Source organism: Genypterus blacodes, unplaced genomic scaffold (genome assembly GCF_046128005.1).
Source record: "Genypterus blacodes isolate CSIRO-AG114 ecotype Tasmania unplaced genomic scaffold, CSIRO-AGI_Gbla_v1 ptg000143l_1, whole genome shotgun sequence".
Taxonomy (NCBI): domain Eukaryota; kingdom Metazoa; phylum Chordata; class Actinopteri; order Ophidiiformes; family Ophidiidae; genus Genypterus; species Genypterus blacodes.
In genome coordinates, this window is record NW_027466945.1 from 1,662,250 (window position 1) to 1,680,165 (window position 17,916).

A 17,916-nucleotide genomic window follows, 5' to 3' on the forward strand; every position below is an offset into this window, starting at 1 on the left:
TTATTGGTCATTTACTGTGGTATAAAAGTGAGTTACAGCGCCGCGTCCACACAGTTATTTTTAAAGCTCAAGGCTACAAAAGCTAAAGATGAAATATCAGCCTCTGTGGGACGGCAGCTTCAGCAGTCGTTCATTTCAGTTTGTATCTGCTGTCACAGACACGAGATGGTTCCATCTGCTTATACACACACTTCTCTTTCGCTTGTTCGGCGCAACATAAAACCTCAGAAAGCAATTTGAGTGTCGGGATCTCACTCTGAAATATAATTATTGTAATGAAGAAGGCTGCTGCTGTTGTGGTTTGAAGTCCCAACGGGGGCTTTAGGGGATCTGGGCCCATGCAGGACTCAAGACCAGAGCAATATAAGGCACACAAGTGGGGTTAAAGTGCACTTAATTACAGTCACTGTGCAGAAATCTGACCAGATAGCTCCCCAAATATAGACTGAGGCACAACATAGGGACAAACTGAGCTACACTCGTGTCTGATGTTATAAAATGGGATTAAAGTCCTTTTGCTTTGATGTCTCTTCATGCCACCTGCTCACAGGGCCCAGGAGGGAGCGCTCAAACAGAGATGCTCAATAAACTGTCACCTAGCAACCCATTGAGGCGGTCAACAGACACCAGCAGCAAATACAAAGGTCCGGCTCCTGTAGGGACAGACAGGGACACGTCTGTCTGTCCTCACAAAGCTGTTTGATCAAGTTTAAGTCATTAAGACATTTACAGTTTTGCATCTTTAACAGATTGGATTACATATGTGATGTAATGATGCAAGTACTTGTACTTACTATAACTTAATATAGTGTTTAAACATATATACAAGTTATATCAAGTCCCTTTCTGGAAATGTTCTTCAATAGCAGCAGCAGGTTTGTTCACACTCATAAATCTGTATATGTCCTTATAGAGCCAACATGGAGCGATTACATGTATGTTTGAATACTTATTCTGCAGGAAATTACATAGAAGGCACATGTCTTTATTGAGGAGGAGAGATTCGGTTCGCTTCTGTCAGGTGTGGCTGCTGTCACTCGCTCCTCCCGGGTGATGTCATTTCCTCTCCTCCCGCTGTATAAAGGGGGGCGCTGTTGCGGTGTCGGTGGAGCGCAGAGGACGGAGGTGCTGCGGGAGATTTAGCGCTCCAAAGACACCGACAGGCGGCTAAGTTTGGTTCAGAATGCGCCCGTGACCCGGCGACTCCTCCGCCCCTGGATCAAGCCTCGCCTGGTATCTAGTCCCGGATGCTGGTTGCGCCTCAGCGTGCGGACATGACGGGAAGAGGACTGCTCGTTGTGGCGCTGCTGTCAAACTGCGGTAAGGAGACGCTGAAGGCTTCAGAACTTCTCCCGTCCGTTTCGGCGGCGCGGCGCGGCGCGGCGCGCTGTCCGTGGTGCTGAACCTCCGCGGCACCAAGGACAGCGCCGAACCCCGCGCCGAACCCCGCCGCGCTGCCTGCCCGCCGCGGGGGAGCGCAGGTGCGGCGACGAGGCATGAATCATCTGCACCCGACACACACACACACACACACACACACACACACACACACACACACACACACACACACACACACACACACACTATGTGATAATGTATATGACGTCTCTGTCTCTTACAGTTCTGTCATTGCCAGCGACACCAAGTCAGCTGGAGAGTGAGGACGTTAAGGTAAAGATAATGATGATGATGATGATGAAGATGATTGCTGCTACGTATTATATTTATACAACTTCGTATTTATATATACTTTATTTAATATCTCTCATATGTTCCCTATATTGAATATTGTATTATTATTATTGGTAGTATTAGCATATTTTTTTGAAGGACTCCAATCAATCTTTGCTCTTTTTAGTTCGTTTTATTTCTTACTTTAAAAACATTGTTTTTATCTGTATGTATTTGTCCAGATGTTCTCTGTGATGCTTCTCTTCTTCTTTTCCATCTATGGTCTTTTGATGTCAAATCCTTTATTCTTGTCCTTTCATCCTCAAAACCATGTGAGGATTAGAGACTCAATCAGATCCATTGAACCCATGTGGTGACATCGTCCTCACTGGAGCCGGAGCTCAGGGCAGCTTGTTCAGATCGATAGAGCAAGAGAGGGAGGTGACCTCAAAGACTGCACCGGAGGATCGTTAACGTCCAGAGATGGAGAGAGGGAGAGAGAGGGATGGAGACAGAGACGGAGATAGAGAGAGAGAGACAGAGACAGAGAGAGAGGGATGGAGACAGAGAGACGGAGATGGAGAGAGAGAGACAGAGACAGAGAGAGAGGGATGGAGACAGAGAGGGGGAGAGAGAGAGAGAGAGGGATGGAGACAGGGAGGGAGACGGAGAGAGAGGGATGGAGACAGGGAGAGAGAGACGGAGATGGAGAGAGAGAGACAGAGACAGAGAGAGAGGGATGGAGACAGGGAGAGAGAGACGGAGATGGAGAGAGAGAGAGAGACAGAGACAGAGACAGAGAGGGAGAAACAGAGAGAGAGAGGTGGAGACAGGGAGAGAGAGTATGCCAAACAGATGGAGCGAGAGGCAGAGAGAGAGAGAGACTGGGAATGAAAATCCAGTCTGAGTGATCTGTCTTTCTTTTTGTCCAGGTGATGAAATGCATTGTGGAAGCGCTGGCAGATGTGCTATCAAGGCCACGCCCCCTGCCAGTCAGTCATGAGTGCCTGGTCATACTGAAGACAGGTAAGCCCCTCCCACAAACACACACACACACCAACTCATTCAGCCTAAACGTCACATTACCACGCTCCAGTTCTGTCAAAGTGCGGCTCGTTCAGCGTTACTGTGAGGAAAGCGTGTTTAGACTCCACAGCGTGTTTAGACTCCACAGCGTGTTTAGACTCCACAGCGTGTCGTCCTCCGCTTGTATTATTGATCACGGCTCTTTCAGTGTTGGCGTGTCCGCTGGCATGTAAAAGCTCCCAGTTCATTCTTAATGCTCATTGATTAAAAGTGTTTTCATTTTGACGGAGTGCTTTTGCCGCTGGATATCTGAGCACTCAGCTGAAAGTATACGTCTGGCTGGGAGTCACTGTGGAGGAGCCGTATAGACTCTGTGGAGTTCAGCTTCATTACCATCTTCTTCATCTTCATCATTACCATCACACTAAATAGGAGCTGATTGTGTATCCTGGCCGGGTGCCAGCGTGGTGGAAACGCAGCGTTACTATGAGAACCGCTTAGTCTCTCATTTGTCATGATGACTCCCCTGCGCGCTCTCTCACACACACACACACACACACACACACACACACACACACACACACACACACACACACACACACACACACACACACACACACACACACACACACACACACACACACACACACACACTGTGTAATGTTGATGGATGGGAGCCAGAGCTGCTGGGTAAGAACCTGCAGCAGATGTAGATCGGGGTCGGTGACACTGTTTGGTTCCATGCTGGAGCCTCCGTGTTACCTTCATGGCGTCCTTGTTGCCAAAAATCAATGTCGCCATTACTCCACCCGGCTTCTGTTACCGAGCAGAGAGAGTCAGAAACTGGATACCAGCAGAGGAAGGGAAGGAAAGAAGGAAGGAAAGATAGGACTGATAACAGAGCAGCAGAGTAGAGCAGCAGAGCAGAGCAGTCATCTCTTTCTGTGTGTGCTGAGTGCAGTGAGCCGCTCTGCCAGTGGGTCAGCAGAAAGTCTCTGCTCATTGCTGCTGTAATCTCTCCCTCTCTCTCTCTCTCTCTCCCTCTCTCTCGTCCTCTCTGGGCCAAATGATTAATTGTGCTTCTACTTAGAAAGCAGTAAATTCCCGGGCAATTAACTGCGGACCAAACCACTGAAGCAAATTGCTGAGTCTCGTGAACAAGTGATGGGGAACGACAGAAAGTCACAAATCTGTGTGTTACGTCAGGAGGAAGATGCTGGATTGTTTATTCTCTGTGAAGTCTCTCCACTGCGTATCTGTGTCGGTCGTGTCAGGAGTGTGAGCAGAGCTGCTGAGCTGCAACAGAGCCGATGACTTATTTACAGAGCAGAGCAGTTAATGAGTCACACATCAACACCGTGTGACCACCAAGTAAATACAGATTATATTAACAATACAAAGGTCTAACAGCACCAACAACCACAGAGACACTAGCTCTTCTTCTTCTTCTTCTTCAGAATAAAAACAAAGGTTCAGAGAGGAGAACTTTGTCTGATTGTTGTTGTTTAGTGGACAGAGATGAAGATTGTGTGTGTGATGTGTTGAGGTTGTGTGAGGGAGAGAGAGAGAGAGGAGGCCGGTGGTGGAGGTCACACAGATGAAGGACCTTGTGATGAAGAGGAGTTGGTGAAGATGATCTGTGACTATGAAGCAGAGAAAATGTTGGAAAAGCTGCATTTCACTGAGGATGACATGAAGGGTGAAGCTGCAGTGTGTGAGTCTGGATGAATACGTAATGTGTGTGTGTGTCTTTTGTGTCTTCTCCAGACGACAGGCTTGTTACGATCCTTCGCCGCCATAACTTCCTGAAGGAGCTGCAGGACATCGCCGTGCAGGGTGAGAGACGACGGCAGAGACATGACGTTTGATGTTTTTCTACCCACAAACTCTGAACCACTTTGACTTCCAAATCCCTCACAGGCGACCAAGAGCGAGCCGAGCTGCAGGCCGACCAGCTGACGCAGATGCCTCAGACGCCACGGACGCCGCAGACGCCGCGGACGCCTCGGACCACGGGTGACGTCGCCGGTGAGTGTTTGACCTGAATGGAGAGAGGAAGAGTTTAGGGAAACGTCTCATTAATGCCTTAAAGCTGACAGGCAGTTTGTGTGTAGAGCCACAGAGGAAAACATGGAGACGGATTTAGACTGTGTGTGGACAGAATCAGGCCACGGACACACAGCAAGGACACACACACACACATGCACACACACACACACACACACACAGAGACACAAAGAAGAAGAAGTTCCTCTCATGCAGCACAATCAGACTCTATGAAAGCAGCTCAGGTCTCTGGGTGAAGCAGACAAAGACGCCGTGACACGTTCAAAGACACTGCGGCAAATCTGAAACCGAAGTGAAACCAGCTGCAACATGGCTCCAACACGTGACACACCATCGAGGACCTCATACCTCCACCAAGGCAGGGCAAGCCCTAATTGGAACATAGATGTACGTGCCGCTGTGGAGGATCGCATTCTGCCTCTGACCTTCTTCATCTTCGTCTTCAGTTATGTTGCTAATGAAGGACATTCTGCCGCTGTTGTTGCCTGAACTCGGCCTCAGGCTGCGTGTTACAGCCTAAAAGCTGAGGCTGAATAATGCTGCTGCCAGTGTTTACACGGGAGCTTTTAGAGACACAAACATGTTTAAAGGCTCCGTTCTGTTCTCTGCTAACAAAAGCTGGAGGAGCCGTTTAAGGGAAGAGACGGTAAGTTAACGAGCACTAAGTGACGCCTTTAATAAACTCTAGTGCCTTTTTATGTAAGCTGCTTCTTATGGAGTCTCTGGGAAATCAATTTCTCTCAGTGAATTAAATCTGCTCCCCCTCCATCTCCCCTCTTCCTCCCCCTCCTCCTCCCCCCTTCAGATCGATCCATGTTGGAGGCTTTGGGTGGACCCGGAGAGAAATCCATCCTGTCCCAGAGGAAGAGGACGGGGACGGGGACAGGAGAGGGAGAGGCAGAGGGGGGAAAGGCTGCAGGTGTGGGAGTCGGGGAGGACAGGGAGCAAGAGGAGGGCCGGGATGAAGAGAGGGAGGAAGACGAGGGAGGCAAGGAGAAGCCGACGAGTTCAGCGGAGATGTTTGAGGACGAAAGCATGATCGTGGATAAAAAAGGCGAGTATGTCATCATACGCAGATTCTTTGTGTGTGTGTATTTGTGTGTGTGTGTGTGTTTGTGTGTGTGTGTGTAGAACATTCCATCAAATTAAAAGGATGCAGCAGAGAACCGAGGAGGAGGAGGAGGAAGAGGAGGGTAAACCTTTTAGACAAAGACGCCTGCCATCAGACTGAGTGATTGATGGGAGTGCTTCCATTTACATGACAACCTCCCCTCCCGATAGAGGAGGGGCAGGGCTAACAGGCCTGCACCTCTGACTGCTCATCTACAGGAATAATCAAGGACGCTTCACTGGGAATGAGGCAGAATCACTCACCGTCACGCCTGGAAATCACCAGAGGAAACATGACAAAATACAAGGACACACACACAGACACACACGCTCTCAAAGGGCAGCTCAGGTCTAGCGTTTTGTTTGCTGTTAATTCCCATAAAGCACAGCTAGCAGAACTGTGGGCGAAGCTGCCAGCTGGCAAAGGAATCTTTCATTATGAGGATTGGAATCTTGCTGATGGGGGAGTGTGAGTGTGTGTGTGTGTCTGTCAAGTCTGCTGGAGGTGTCACGGTAAGGAAGCAGGAAAGAAAAGTGACCCCATTCTTTCTCTCTCCTGTTCCCAGGTGCTGCGTTCCATGAAAGCAGAGCTCAGAAACCGGAGAAGAACGTCGCAGAGGAAGACGAGCCGGGGGAGAAGGGGAGATCTGCGCTTTCCCTCCGCAAACGCATGGGAAAGGAGACGGAGGAGGACGAGGGGAAGAGGGGGAGCAGGGAGAGCCTGAAGCAGTGGGCCAAGAGAACCAAGGTCCTGAAGGAGAAGAGGATGCCAGGAAGTCACTCCAAGGAGGTGGAGGGAGAGGAGGAGGTGAGGGATGAAGGAGAGGAGAAGAGGAGCCCGGAGGAGAAGGAGCTGCAGCTGATGGCTCGCAGGGCGCCAGAGGAGAGGAGGCTCCCGGGGGAGGTGGAGGAGGAGGGGAGCGCCAGCCGGAAATCAGAGGTGGGAAGTCGTTTCAGGAGAAAAAAAAAAACTCAACCAGTGTCAAACATGTCGCTCTCTGTTGCCATAACAACAAAGCCTGCATTTCTGTCATTTCACATTAGTAATCGATCTCTGTGACCTTGAAAACCTCCACACTCCCTTCCTTCAGTCCATCCTTCCTTCCTTCTGTCTTTCGAAGAGTGCCATGTCCTCACAGCTAAAGTGAGACATGTCCTCTCACCGTCTCACCGTCTCACCTTCTCATTGTCTCTTCCTCTCCTTCTATCTGCAGGAGCCGGAGATCCAAAGCCTGGCAGCCATCGAGTCGGAGCTGGAAAGTGTCGCCCAGAAACTCCACAAGCTGAGGCGAGGATGAGGACCAGACCGGTACAAGGTTGACACAGCAACCTCCTCCTCCTCTTCCTCCTCCTCCTCCTCCTCTTCCTCCTCCGCTTTACCAGCTGCTTTCTACAGAGATCCTGCAAATGTGTGAACAGATTTGATCCTTTGCTGTTTTTCTTCAGGATGTCGACTCATCAAACTGCAGCAGCTGCTGCCCGTCTGACATCCTGTCTCTCACTTAGATTAGTATAGACGCACATGAAGCTTGGTGTGCACTAAAACATGCGCGCACACACACACACACACACACACACACACACACACACACACACACACACACACACGCACTCCCTCTCTCTCCAATAATTTCATCGCTGCTCATTATTTTGCAGGATGAGCTGATGCAGATCCGCGTACAGACGAATCAGAAACTCTGCGGTTGTAAATGAACGGCATGTCAACATGTACAAAAGCTTCTCCTGACTCTTTCTGAAACAAGCACTTAATTATGGTAGGAAAATGTCAAACTAAGCCGAGGCAATAAGTGAAGATTTTTAGCAGAAATCAGACTAGATTGTGATCGAACGCTGTGTGGAATTTATGTAAGAAAACTAAATAAAATGGGTAGTTTCACTGGAAATATGGCTGATACATATTTAATAGACTCTACAGATCAATAAAAACACTCTGGACTTTGGCGCCTCCAACTGTTGGGATCTGATTTAGCAAAAAAAAATAAATAATAATACCACTAATCACCACAAGGGGGCGTCTGAGGTGCAGCAGATAAGAAGCCTGCAGTTGGACTCCTATACCCTGATTCAACCTACTACAAAAAAGTTATCAACTGGATTGCTTGAACAGCCTCACATCAAACCTCTAATGATTAGAATTTTGAGTCATCACACACACACACACACACACACACACACACACACACACACACACACACACACACACACACACACACACACACACACACACACACACACACACACACACGCACACGCGCACACACACACACACACATTTTGATATCAATCCCTGATCTGAATGTAATCAACCAATCAATTTATTGCGCATGTACATAGACTGAAGATGAAGAGAACAGATCATAAAGCAGCAATGACACAGATCATATGGTGATGACATCATACTTGTTGTATTTCGTGTTATAAATCCATTCACACTCTATACGTCTGTTTCTCACAGGATAAACAGACGTATTGATTCATACTGAAGACTGTGAGTCCACGCTCGCTTGTGCTCGTAGGCGACGAAGCAGAGAACATGACTCATCACACACACACACACACACACACAAGCTGTTTATTGAGAGCCTCCAGCATTTAAATGTTTGTTTTGGCGACAGTGTTACATTATTATTTGGTTGTTACTATTAAAAAAGAGGCTGTGCGAAGATTTGAATCATACTGCGGCGTGTGTGTGTGAGTGTGTCTGTGTGTGTGTGTGTGTGTGTGTGTGTGTGCAGACTGCAGCATAATGAAAACTTTTCAGAGGTGAAGGGAAAGTAGAAAGTGAGTGAAAGGAGATGAGAATAGAATGTGGGCAGGGGAGAAAGTGCAAAATGTACTTTCTCTACTTGTTCTCCGGCAGCTAAATATAGCTGCTGCAGACATGACAGAGCTGGAAGGAAATAGTGAGTGAGTGAGTGAGTGAGTGAGTGAGTGAGTGAGTGTGTGTGTGTGTGTGTGTGTGTGTGTGTGTGTGTGTGTGAAAATTAATCAATAATAGTAGTGTAGGTGAAGATAAGGAGGAAGATGAGATCTGACACTATGAGGAAAAGGGCAGCAGGGGGCGACACTGGCCTGCCTCACTCTTCCTCCTCTTCCTCTTATAGTTTCCATCCAGGCTTCAAGAGGACAGCTGCTCATTGGTCCATCAGATTGATCTTTTAGGTCCACATGCAGCTGATGTCACACAGGGGACTTTGCTCTGCTGAACGCTGCTGAACTTTAGGACTAACAAAGACGCAAATCTCACCTAGAGACCCTTTAGCAACACACTTCTCCACCTTGTATCTGATGATGATGTCACAGGGTTTGCACAGCGCCCTCTACAGCCATAACACACTCCCTGCAGGTGTTTTCACAGGCCAAAGCTGTTTGTTCTCAACAACAGACGGAATGAATGAATGAAAGCAGTTAAATATGTCATGAGCTGAGCCTCATATTTGGGATCTGTGCCCATATACACAGATAGATGAAGTGTTTCCTCACATTTAGATCCTCTCCTGCGTTTTCATTTAAATCAGCTTTTAGTTAACTTGTGAATTCTGCACCAACAACTCAATCTAAAGGATCAATCTCCCTCAGTGACCTCTGATGTTTCCCTTTCCTCCCGTTTGGCCGACTGACTGCGTCTCCCGCTCGTGTTTATGCTCCTAATTCTTCCCTCCGCTGTCTCAGCCTGCAGCAGTCAAACTCACACACACACACACACACACACACACACACACACACACACACACACACACACACACACACACAAACGTTATTCTAGCTGATAACTAACATGTGAGTTTCCAGCAGAGCAGCAACGTGTGTGTGTGTGTGTGTGTGTGTGTGTGTGTGTGTGTGTGTGTGTGTGTGTGTGTGTGTGTGTGTGTGTGTGTGTGTGTGTGTGTGTGTGTGTGTGTGTGTGTGTGGTGTGTGTGTGGTGTGTGTGTGGTGTGTGTGTGGTGTGTGTGTGAACGAAAGACAGGCAGAGAATTCATGTTTGTATAAAAAAATATAACATTTTATTTTCCAGCTACAAAGTGAAACATGTAACATTTTTGTCACACTTCTCAATAAAATAGTAAAAAATACTGTCAACAAAACAACAACAACGACACTATTGATACATTTGAAGCACAGAACAAACAATAAGCCTTTTAAATTAACTTAAACTGTACAAATATATACAACATTTACACATCAACAATAGAAAAAGGAATGAAACAATTCTTCCAGTCTTTTTGTCGCTTTTTGTATAAAATTCGACGCTCGTTCTTCTTCTTCTTCTTCTTCTCCTGTTCTGACCTGAGTCAGTAAACAGTCGACACGTTAGTTTGTCTCAGTGCCTCCGTGTGTCTCGCCTCTCTCACCCTCACTCACACGGGGCGAGCGGGGCGGAAACTCTGACCTTCTCCTCACACTGTGACGCACAGAGACAAGGCCCACATTCACACACACACACACACACACACACAGACACACACACACACACACACACACACACACACACACACACACACACACACACACACACACACACACACAGGGACACATTCAGACCTGTTTGCACTCGGGGAACACTGGCCTGCTGTGGTCTGAGTTCTCCCACTACAGCTGCTTGGAGTTTTGCAGGTCTGGTCTGGAGTTTTAGGGGTAAAGAAGAGGGCGGGTCCTCCGGTTTAGAGAGGAGGTCAAGGTTACGGACACAGATCGTATAAGATAAGTTATAAAAAAACGCATACAGTGAATTGGACGGGTTTGTAAAAAGGACGTTTTTAAGGGGAAGGAGTGGACGACCTGACAGCAGGTTTGTCAAAATAGGACTTAATAGTGCAGGAATCTCTTGGAGCTGCTAAGCAACCCTCTGTCTGAGCCGAACACGCAGGTCCGACTCGCACAAGGAGAAGAAATGACACATGAAACAAATATACTGAGCTGCAAAATGAGATGGAGTTCTGTTTGTGTTCAAGTCATAAAGCCGGGCTGCTTCCCTTCGGCCCCCCTTCACGCCATGTCGCCCATCATCTTCTTGTAGTACATGGACTCGAAGATGTCGTTCTCCCCGGGGCAGTTGTGGTGGCAGGCGCAGGACTTGATGAACATCATGTGCTTCTTCATCACCTGTCCGTCGGGGCATTTGAACTCCATGGGCAGAGTGGTGGTCCTGTGGGGGGTGCAGCAGCGGCCGTCCAGGCACACGCCGCAGAACTTTGGCCGGTACGACTTGGTGGTGGTGCAGCCGGAGATCTCGAATTTCATGGGCTTAGAGAGCCGGGGAGTACGGATGCACTTTTTCCCTTTCTGCAGGAAGGAAATGATGGAAAAACAAGATCAGCAGGGAATCCTGAGGGAGGATGGTGTCAGTGTGTGTGAGAGAGTGTGAGCACGTGGGGGGTTTAGGAGATGCTGGACTCACCCTGATGCTCTGCTCCAGCTGGGACTCGCAGGGTCGGACCATGCACAGGCGGGTTTGCTTCTCCAGGCGGCACTCGCGGTTGTCGTTGGTGACCCTGGTAGAGATGCCGAGACCGCAGCTCTTTGAGCAGGCGCTCCACTCGGTGGTCTGGACCAGGCAGTTCTCCCTCATCATGGAGGGGTCTGGGCCGTAGGTCTCCTCCTCTCTGTAGGCTACAAACACAAACAGAGGATTATAAACACAGTCCTGATTGCTGCTCCTTTAACTGGGTTCAGGTTTAGAGAGTAAAGTCTACGCTGCCAGGAAGTGAACTTACAGGCCAGAGCAGATCCTATGAAGCCGGGTGTGTACGGGGAGTCGCACACCCACTCCTCGCAGCACTTCCCTGGCACCTTGACTCGTCTGGGCATGGGGCAGTCGGGACTCGGCAGCCTCACGTCCATGGAGCAGAGCGGGACGCAGCCCACGGCTCCGTCCAGACAGGTGCACTGGTACTTGCAGCTGCTCTGGAAGGTCTCCCCGCTCTTGTACACCGTCCCTCCAAACACGCAGGTGGCTCCGTCTCTAGCTGCGGAGGCGACAGGATAGAGAAACGTTATAAACCGAGCCCCGAACCAACGCTTGCGACCTCAAGTTTGTCATCTCTGCCTTGGATCGGAGGCTCACCTGTGCAGACTCCGATGCGGCGGTTAATGGGGGCTCCAAAGTCACAGTGGAGGCCTTTGTGTGGGTCGCACAGGTCGCGCTCGGTGCAAAGCTCCCCCATCTGCTTGGCACAAACCCTGCAGCAGCCGCAGCCGTCCAGCACCAGGCTCACCCCCGGGGCACACTGGGGGGGCGTGGAGGGACACGAACACTGGCCGCTGCACTCCTGACCCGCAGCCTGAACACAGAACACACACACACATGTTCAGGTTTATAATGCATAAGAGGTGCAGGAACGCACAAAGACACAAGTTGAAGTTCCAGCTGAGCATGAATACAAAATGATTCTAAATTAGTTTGCAGCTGAACAACATGTTCCACTTTCCTCCCGTAAACTCTGACATGTGACTAACAGCTGATCTCTTCTTACCGTGTTTGAGAGGAAGACGCACAGCAAAGGCAGCAAAATCATTCTGTTGATTCCAGCAGACATCTCGTCTTCTTCTTCTTCTTCTGTTATAGAAACGGAGTCAGATTCTTCACAAAGCCTGGTCGACAAAGTCTCCCTTTAGTCTGAAAGAGTTTGAGCTGGAGCCACTCTTCTTCTTCTTCTGCTCTTCCGATCGAGTGGATCTGGTTGTCAGTTTGCAGTTTGTAGAGTTTCTCCTGGTTGCTCCGAGTCAGAGTCGTCGTTTTCTTCCTTTGGGTTCTTTGGTGAAAGCTAGAGTTTAGCTTCGGTAGAGGAGCTGATCTGAGTTGTGAGTGGCGAGGCGAGCTCCCTTTATACAGGCTGGCCCTCGCAGGACGTCACTGGGGGCTGAATGGAGAGCCGGCCCTGGACAAACATGGACATACTTGGCATTCTTTCCTCGCTTCCTGACCCCCACTCCAGACATCCCACATTCCTGCTGTCTGAAGGCAAGACTCTGCCGCTCGGCCAAACAACGCTGTCTCTCTCCGCGCAGCTTTCATCTGGAATGGGAGGTTAAGTCTGGTTAGAGGCCTGGGACCCCACACTGGGAATTCCTGAAGACTGACTTCACAAGCGCACAGACGGTACCTATAAATATGTACTTAAAAAAAAAAGAAGAAGAAGAAAGAGAAAGAGACGGAGAGGAAAAGAAGAGGGAGCATTTCAAAAGGAACAGCACGGCAGATTAGAGGAGGAAGAGGAAGACGAGAATGATTTAACACTGTAAAACAAACAGACAAAAACAGAGCAGAGGGCGCACTCATCATACCTCCACCAAGGCCAATAAGCTCCAACTATGACTCCATCTCTCAATGATGAAATGTAATGAAGCTGATGTCGTTACAGCGCCACCATCAGGCCAAACTAACCAGATTATGAGATGTGTTTTCAGCTGGATGGTGTCCGCAGAGGATTATGAAAGTCAGGTCGTAACTCGTCACCTAATCCTGCTGATAAACAGACGGACAATCAGGTGTAAACATTACAATGGTTACATAAAGCCGGTGAAGCTTAATGTGTGCGTGCCTGCAGCAGCGTTCCTCTGCACTTAGGCTAATGAACAGCCAGCGCTTCAGAGGAGGAAGTTCATTTGGAGCTGATGATCTATCAAGGTGCTCCTTCCTCCTCCTGCTGCTGCTGCACTCACGTCTGGAACGCCGCCGTGGCATTCCTGCTCCCCGACATCATTGATAGACATAACTGCAACCACGACGACGTCCAAACATCCAAACACTGCGGTTCCACTCAGGGTGAATGATTTGTGCACAATCATGGTGACTCTGTTTCTGTAAACAAAGAGGGAGGACAGATCAGCTGACTGAGTTTGTCTCCACGCCAACCACTAACATAACTGTCACCCTAACTAAGCTTACAAATGTCTCTGACAGATGAAGAATAGTTTCAGTTTACTCTCTGCAACTTCAAAACCAAATCAAACCCTCTTTTGTTTACATTTCAAAAGCTGAAAAACCTCAAAGCAAAGATGTTAAACATTTCAGCTTGTACTGTTTGGATTTGTGGATAAGCTGTGTGTGTGTGTGTGTGTGTGTGTGTGTGTGTGTGTGTGTGTGTGTGTACGTGCATTTGTGCGTGTGTGCGTATATTTGTATGTGTCTATGTTTGTGTACCTGTGTGGTTGTGTGTGTGTGTGTGCGTGTGTGTGCGTGTGAGCATGTGTCTGTGCATGTCTGTGTGTGCTTGTGTGTGTGTGTGCGCGTGTACGTGCATGTGTGTGTGTATGCGTGTATGTGTGTGTGCGAGTGTGTGTGTGCTGTTTCAGGCACGTAATCACAGCCATCAGATACAGTCTGACCCTGACAGTCTGTTTCCTGCGTTACCTGAGCTGAGTGTGCGGCTGAGCTGAGCTCTGCAGGTATTAGAGAACAAAGAGTGAATGTTCTGACTCCACAAATGGATGTTTGTTGGTTTGAGCATTAACAGGCTGCGTTTCCTTCAGTCTGCAGACGGTGACATGTGTGAGACGCAGATATGGATTCTGCTGAGAATAATAAAAAGGGCTTGACCTCAGATCGGTGACTAAACTCTGTGTTTTGACTGGACAAGCGATTACTAGAAACCCCGAGTGGACTGAAGAGACTGAAGAGGTCCCGGCTCAGGCAGATATTAGGGGAACAAAAGCCTCCATGTTTCCTGGGCGTCCCACCTGCATTAATGAGGTTTAGGGTCCAGGTGTGCCGCATTTTACTGCATCAAAACACCCAGAGTGGAGGATCACAGGAAAGAGGCTAGACGGAGGTTTGTGTATTTTTTTGAAAGGGGGATCACACACACACACACACACACACGCGCGCACACACACACACCCGCGCACACACACACACACACACACACACACACACACACACACACACACACACACACACACACACACACACACACACACACACACACACACACACACACACACACACACACACACACACACCGGGCCAGACTCTTATGAAAGGGCCGGCTCCCTTCTCCAGCCGGCGAGTCGGAAATGAAAAACTCCCAGAGAAACCTGGAGCTGAAGGAATGCGAAAGGGAAGCCAGCAGACTGGGGCCGTTACTACAGAGGAAGCGTCCCCATATAAGGACGTCTGCTCTTCTCCTAATATGGAGATGTTCTCCCTCTGTGCTGGCTCAGTACAGTAGAGAGAGAAAACCTCACAAGCACGAGTGAAAGTGTGTGTGGACTTTTCTGTCTGTCAAAACAGTTCCATTGACCAGGGAAAGTGTGTGTGTGTGTGTGTGTGTGTGTGTGTGTGTGTGTGTGTGTGTGTGTGTGTGTGTGTGTGTGTGTGTGTGTTGTCTGTCAGTGCGGCCTCGGGGCTCAGGGTTCAGCTCGGTGGTATCGGGAGGAAGCAGCTTGATGAAGCCGCGCTGCTGCGAGCACGTCGGCTTATCTCGCGTGCGGAGCGATGGCGTTTGTCTCCGGATGTTTTTGTGGATTTATCTTAATGTTCCGGCAACATTCTGACACTGCGGGGACGACAAATGACACAGTTTAACACTGAATGCTTTGGTCATTAGGATTATTTTTAAAGCTTTGATCACAAAACACACACACTGAGTGTGAACAGAAGCTGATGGACAAATAGAATCACTGATGTTTGCATTAGAAAACGTTTATAATGAACATTAGAGCAAGCACAGTCACTTTATAGCTTCTAGATGATGAGTTTAGGGGTTTGATTGAGTTTGTTTGGCAGGGTGTCAATCAGTCAATCCCCACAGCTGCATCTAATGATCAATTAAGGCCTAATTGACATGAGGCTCAGGTGTGAAGGAGCTGATTCTTCTCTGATGCCGGTTTGTTTGGAGCGAGCGTGTTCAGTCTGCGGGTACGGCGAGCCCAGCGAGGACTGGCCGGGTGCTCGGCGTCCAGCTGGTTTGGATGCGTAGACGTTGTGGCTGCGGAGGCCAAAGGAAACACGCCGCTCCGTGTGAGGTAGAGCCACACACACGTGTCACGGCTAAGTAAAGGCTGAGATATTTATCTGAGGGGTAAATTTAGTAACAGCGCTGTGTTTCGCATTGGGCGTCCGGGCCTCGCACGCCCACACAGGTAGGAGAGGAGGCGCACGCTGGCTCCGCCCCTTTAGACCTCCACTGGGGCTGAAGTTACTCTGAGGTCACCGCCGGCTCAAGATGTTTTGTAATAATCTGTCTGGAGAGTGAGGAGGACGCAAAGAGAAGCACAGCATGTACACACACACACACACACACACACACACACACACACACATTCATTGGTTCTGATTGGGTCTGAGTTCTGTTCTGCGGCCTGTGACGTTCCTCACTGGGCTCTCCAGACTCGTCCTGACATTTAGGATCATGCGTGGTCGGTGGGTCGGGGTCTTCTGGTCTATTCTGGTTTCTACCCTTGTTTCCGCTCGGTAGCAGCCGGCTTTAGCTTCATTACCTCACTGCTGGAGGTATAGTTAGCGTGTGACATCATCAGGAGGTAGGGAACAGAGCGGAGACGCTGCCCTGAGTCTGAGCCCGGAGGTTGAACACGGTTGGGCTCTTCGCTGACGACACCGTCCTCGTTTGGTCTCTTCGTCAGCCACGGAAAGTGGAACTCATTCCCACTTTTCTTAGAACACCTCGTTTGCGGTGGTTGATGATGTCAGGCTGGATGCTGATGTTACACAGGAGTCTTTGTGTCCTCCGTCGTCCGCTGTTTCCATGGTTTCCACACACTGCGCGTATTCAATACAGATGCGGTAACACACTCGCACCTTCCCGACACTTTAAGGCCCAAACAGGAAGATAAACACGAGACGTCAAAACGCCGTCAGTCAACGCTCTGTTCTGAAGCCGCCGTGTTTCCACGCCAGGTATGATTCACTGTGATGCAGCTCAGGATTGTCAGTAATCCTAAATTATCTGTCCGATTTGAACTTTGTGTGTTTTCCATGCTTTTGGAAAGGACGTGAGGCTGGCGAGTCCATTTATCCCAAAACCACAACGCATCAGAACATGGACGTACGAGGGGGGAGCTGGTGTGTGTGTGTGTGTGTGTGTGTGTGTGTGTGTGTGTGTGTGTGTGTGTGTGTGTGTGTGTGTGTGTGTGTGTGTGTGTGTGTGTGTGACGCTGTAATCTTCTTGTTTTGGTGAAGATACCCGTCACACTTTATTCCACTTCTCACAGACGGGCAGATAGACTTGGCAAAAACGTTTCCGACCTTGAGTTTCCTCATTTCATAACAACAGGACGAGGACATGGGGACGTGTCTTTTTGTCTTTTCCGCACCGTAGATTGAATAAGAACACACTGTTTTTTTTCCAAAATAAGATCCCCATTTGAAGTCTCGGTGTTGTGCTTTCTGGACCCGGCTGCCCGTTTAAACTGAATTCCATTAGCGGTAGTTGGCAGTCTATTTGAGGAATGTTCTGCGGCTTCGGCCTTCAAACCAGCCATCTATACACCACTGAGTAAACTGAACATGAAACCCAGATCTCAAAATGATTTCCCCCCCGACTGCATATTTCTGCTTCTTTGAACTCCCGGCTGCCTGCAGAGCTTCAGTCAGAGCCCCGGCAGTTGGAAGCCACCTTAGATAATACATAGTTATTTATATCCACATTGACACTTTTGGCGTTTCGGTTGAAAATAAGATCGCCGGTGGGATAATAAGGAATGCAGAACAAGGCGGGCGACAGTGCCAGGACAGCAGAGCGGACTACATAACATTCCCCGTGCCATCTGGAATATTTGTATTTCATCAGCTTCCATAAAGAAGTGGTGGGAAAAGCCAAATGTTCCAGAACCCCCAAGGCTGAGTCTGCGAAAACACTTAGAATAATGGATTGAATGATGATTTGTTGAGATTTAACAATGGACAAGGGGGCAAGTTAACGGGACATCAAAGAGCTGGAACCCTGTGGAAAGATTTCTTGGAGCCCCGGCAAGCGGTGGAAAGAAGTAATGGACTAGAAGCAGGGGGATGATTTGTCGAGATTTAACAATGAGGGTTGGTGGGCAGATGAACTGTCGAGG

General features: G+C 49.0%; 2 protein-coding genes across 2 annotated transcripts; one reads left to right on the forward strand and one right to left on the reverse strand.

The window, feature by feature from the left end:
- The first annotated feature begins 1,122 nt into the window (after positions 1-1,122).
- chga (chromogranin A) lies at positions 1,123-7,825 on the forward strand. The gene is made up of 8 exons (XM_076165310.1): positions 1,123-1,320; positions 1,622-1,671; positions 2,604-2,697; positions 4,465-4,533; positions 4,618-4,725; positions 5,570-5,818; positions 6,441-6,814; positions 7,089-7,825. Exons 1-8 carry the CDS (start codon positions 1,248-1,250, stop codon positions 7,170-7,172), a joined length of 1,101 nt encoding a protein of 366 aa, XP_076021425.1. The 5' UTR covers positions 1,123-1,247; the 3' UTR covers positions 7,173-7,825.
- A 2,051-nt stretch (positions 7,826-9,876) lies between these two features.
- On the reverse strand, positions 9,877-12,937 carry ccn2a (cellular communication network factor 2a). Its single transcript, XM_076165386.1, has 5 exons — positions 12,369-12,937; positions 11,960-12,176; positions 11,610-11,861; positions 11,294-11,505; positions 9,877-11,178 (listed from the first exon to the last, which is right to left on the reverse strand). Exons 1-5 carry the CDS (start codon positions 12,429-12,431, stop codon positions 10,882-10,884), a joined length of 1,041 nt encoding a protein of 346 aa, XP_076021501.1. The 5' UTR covers positions 12,432-12,937; the 3' UTR covers positions 9,877-10,881.
- Positions 12,938-17,916: the final 4,979 nt, after the last annotated feature.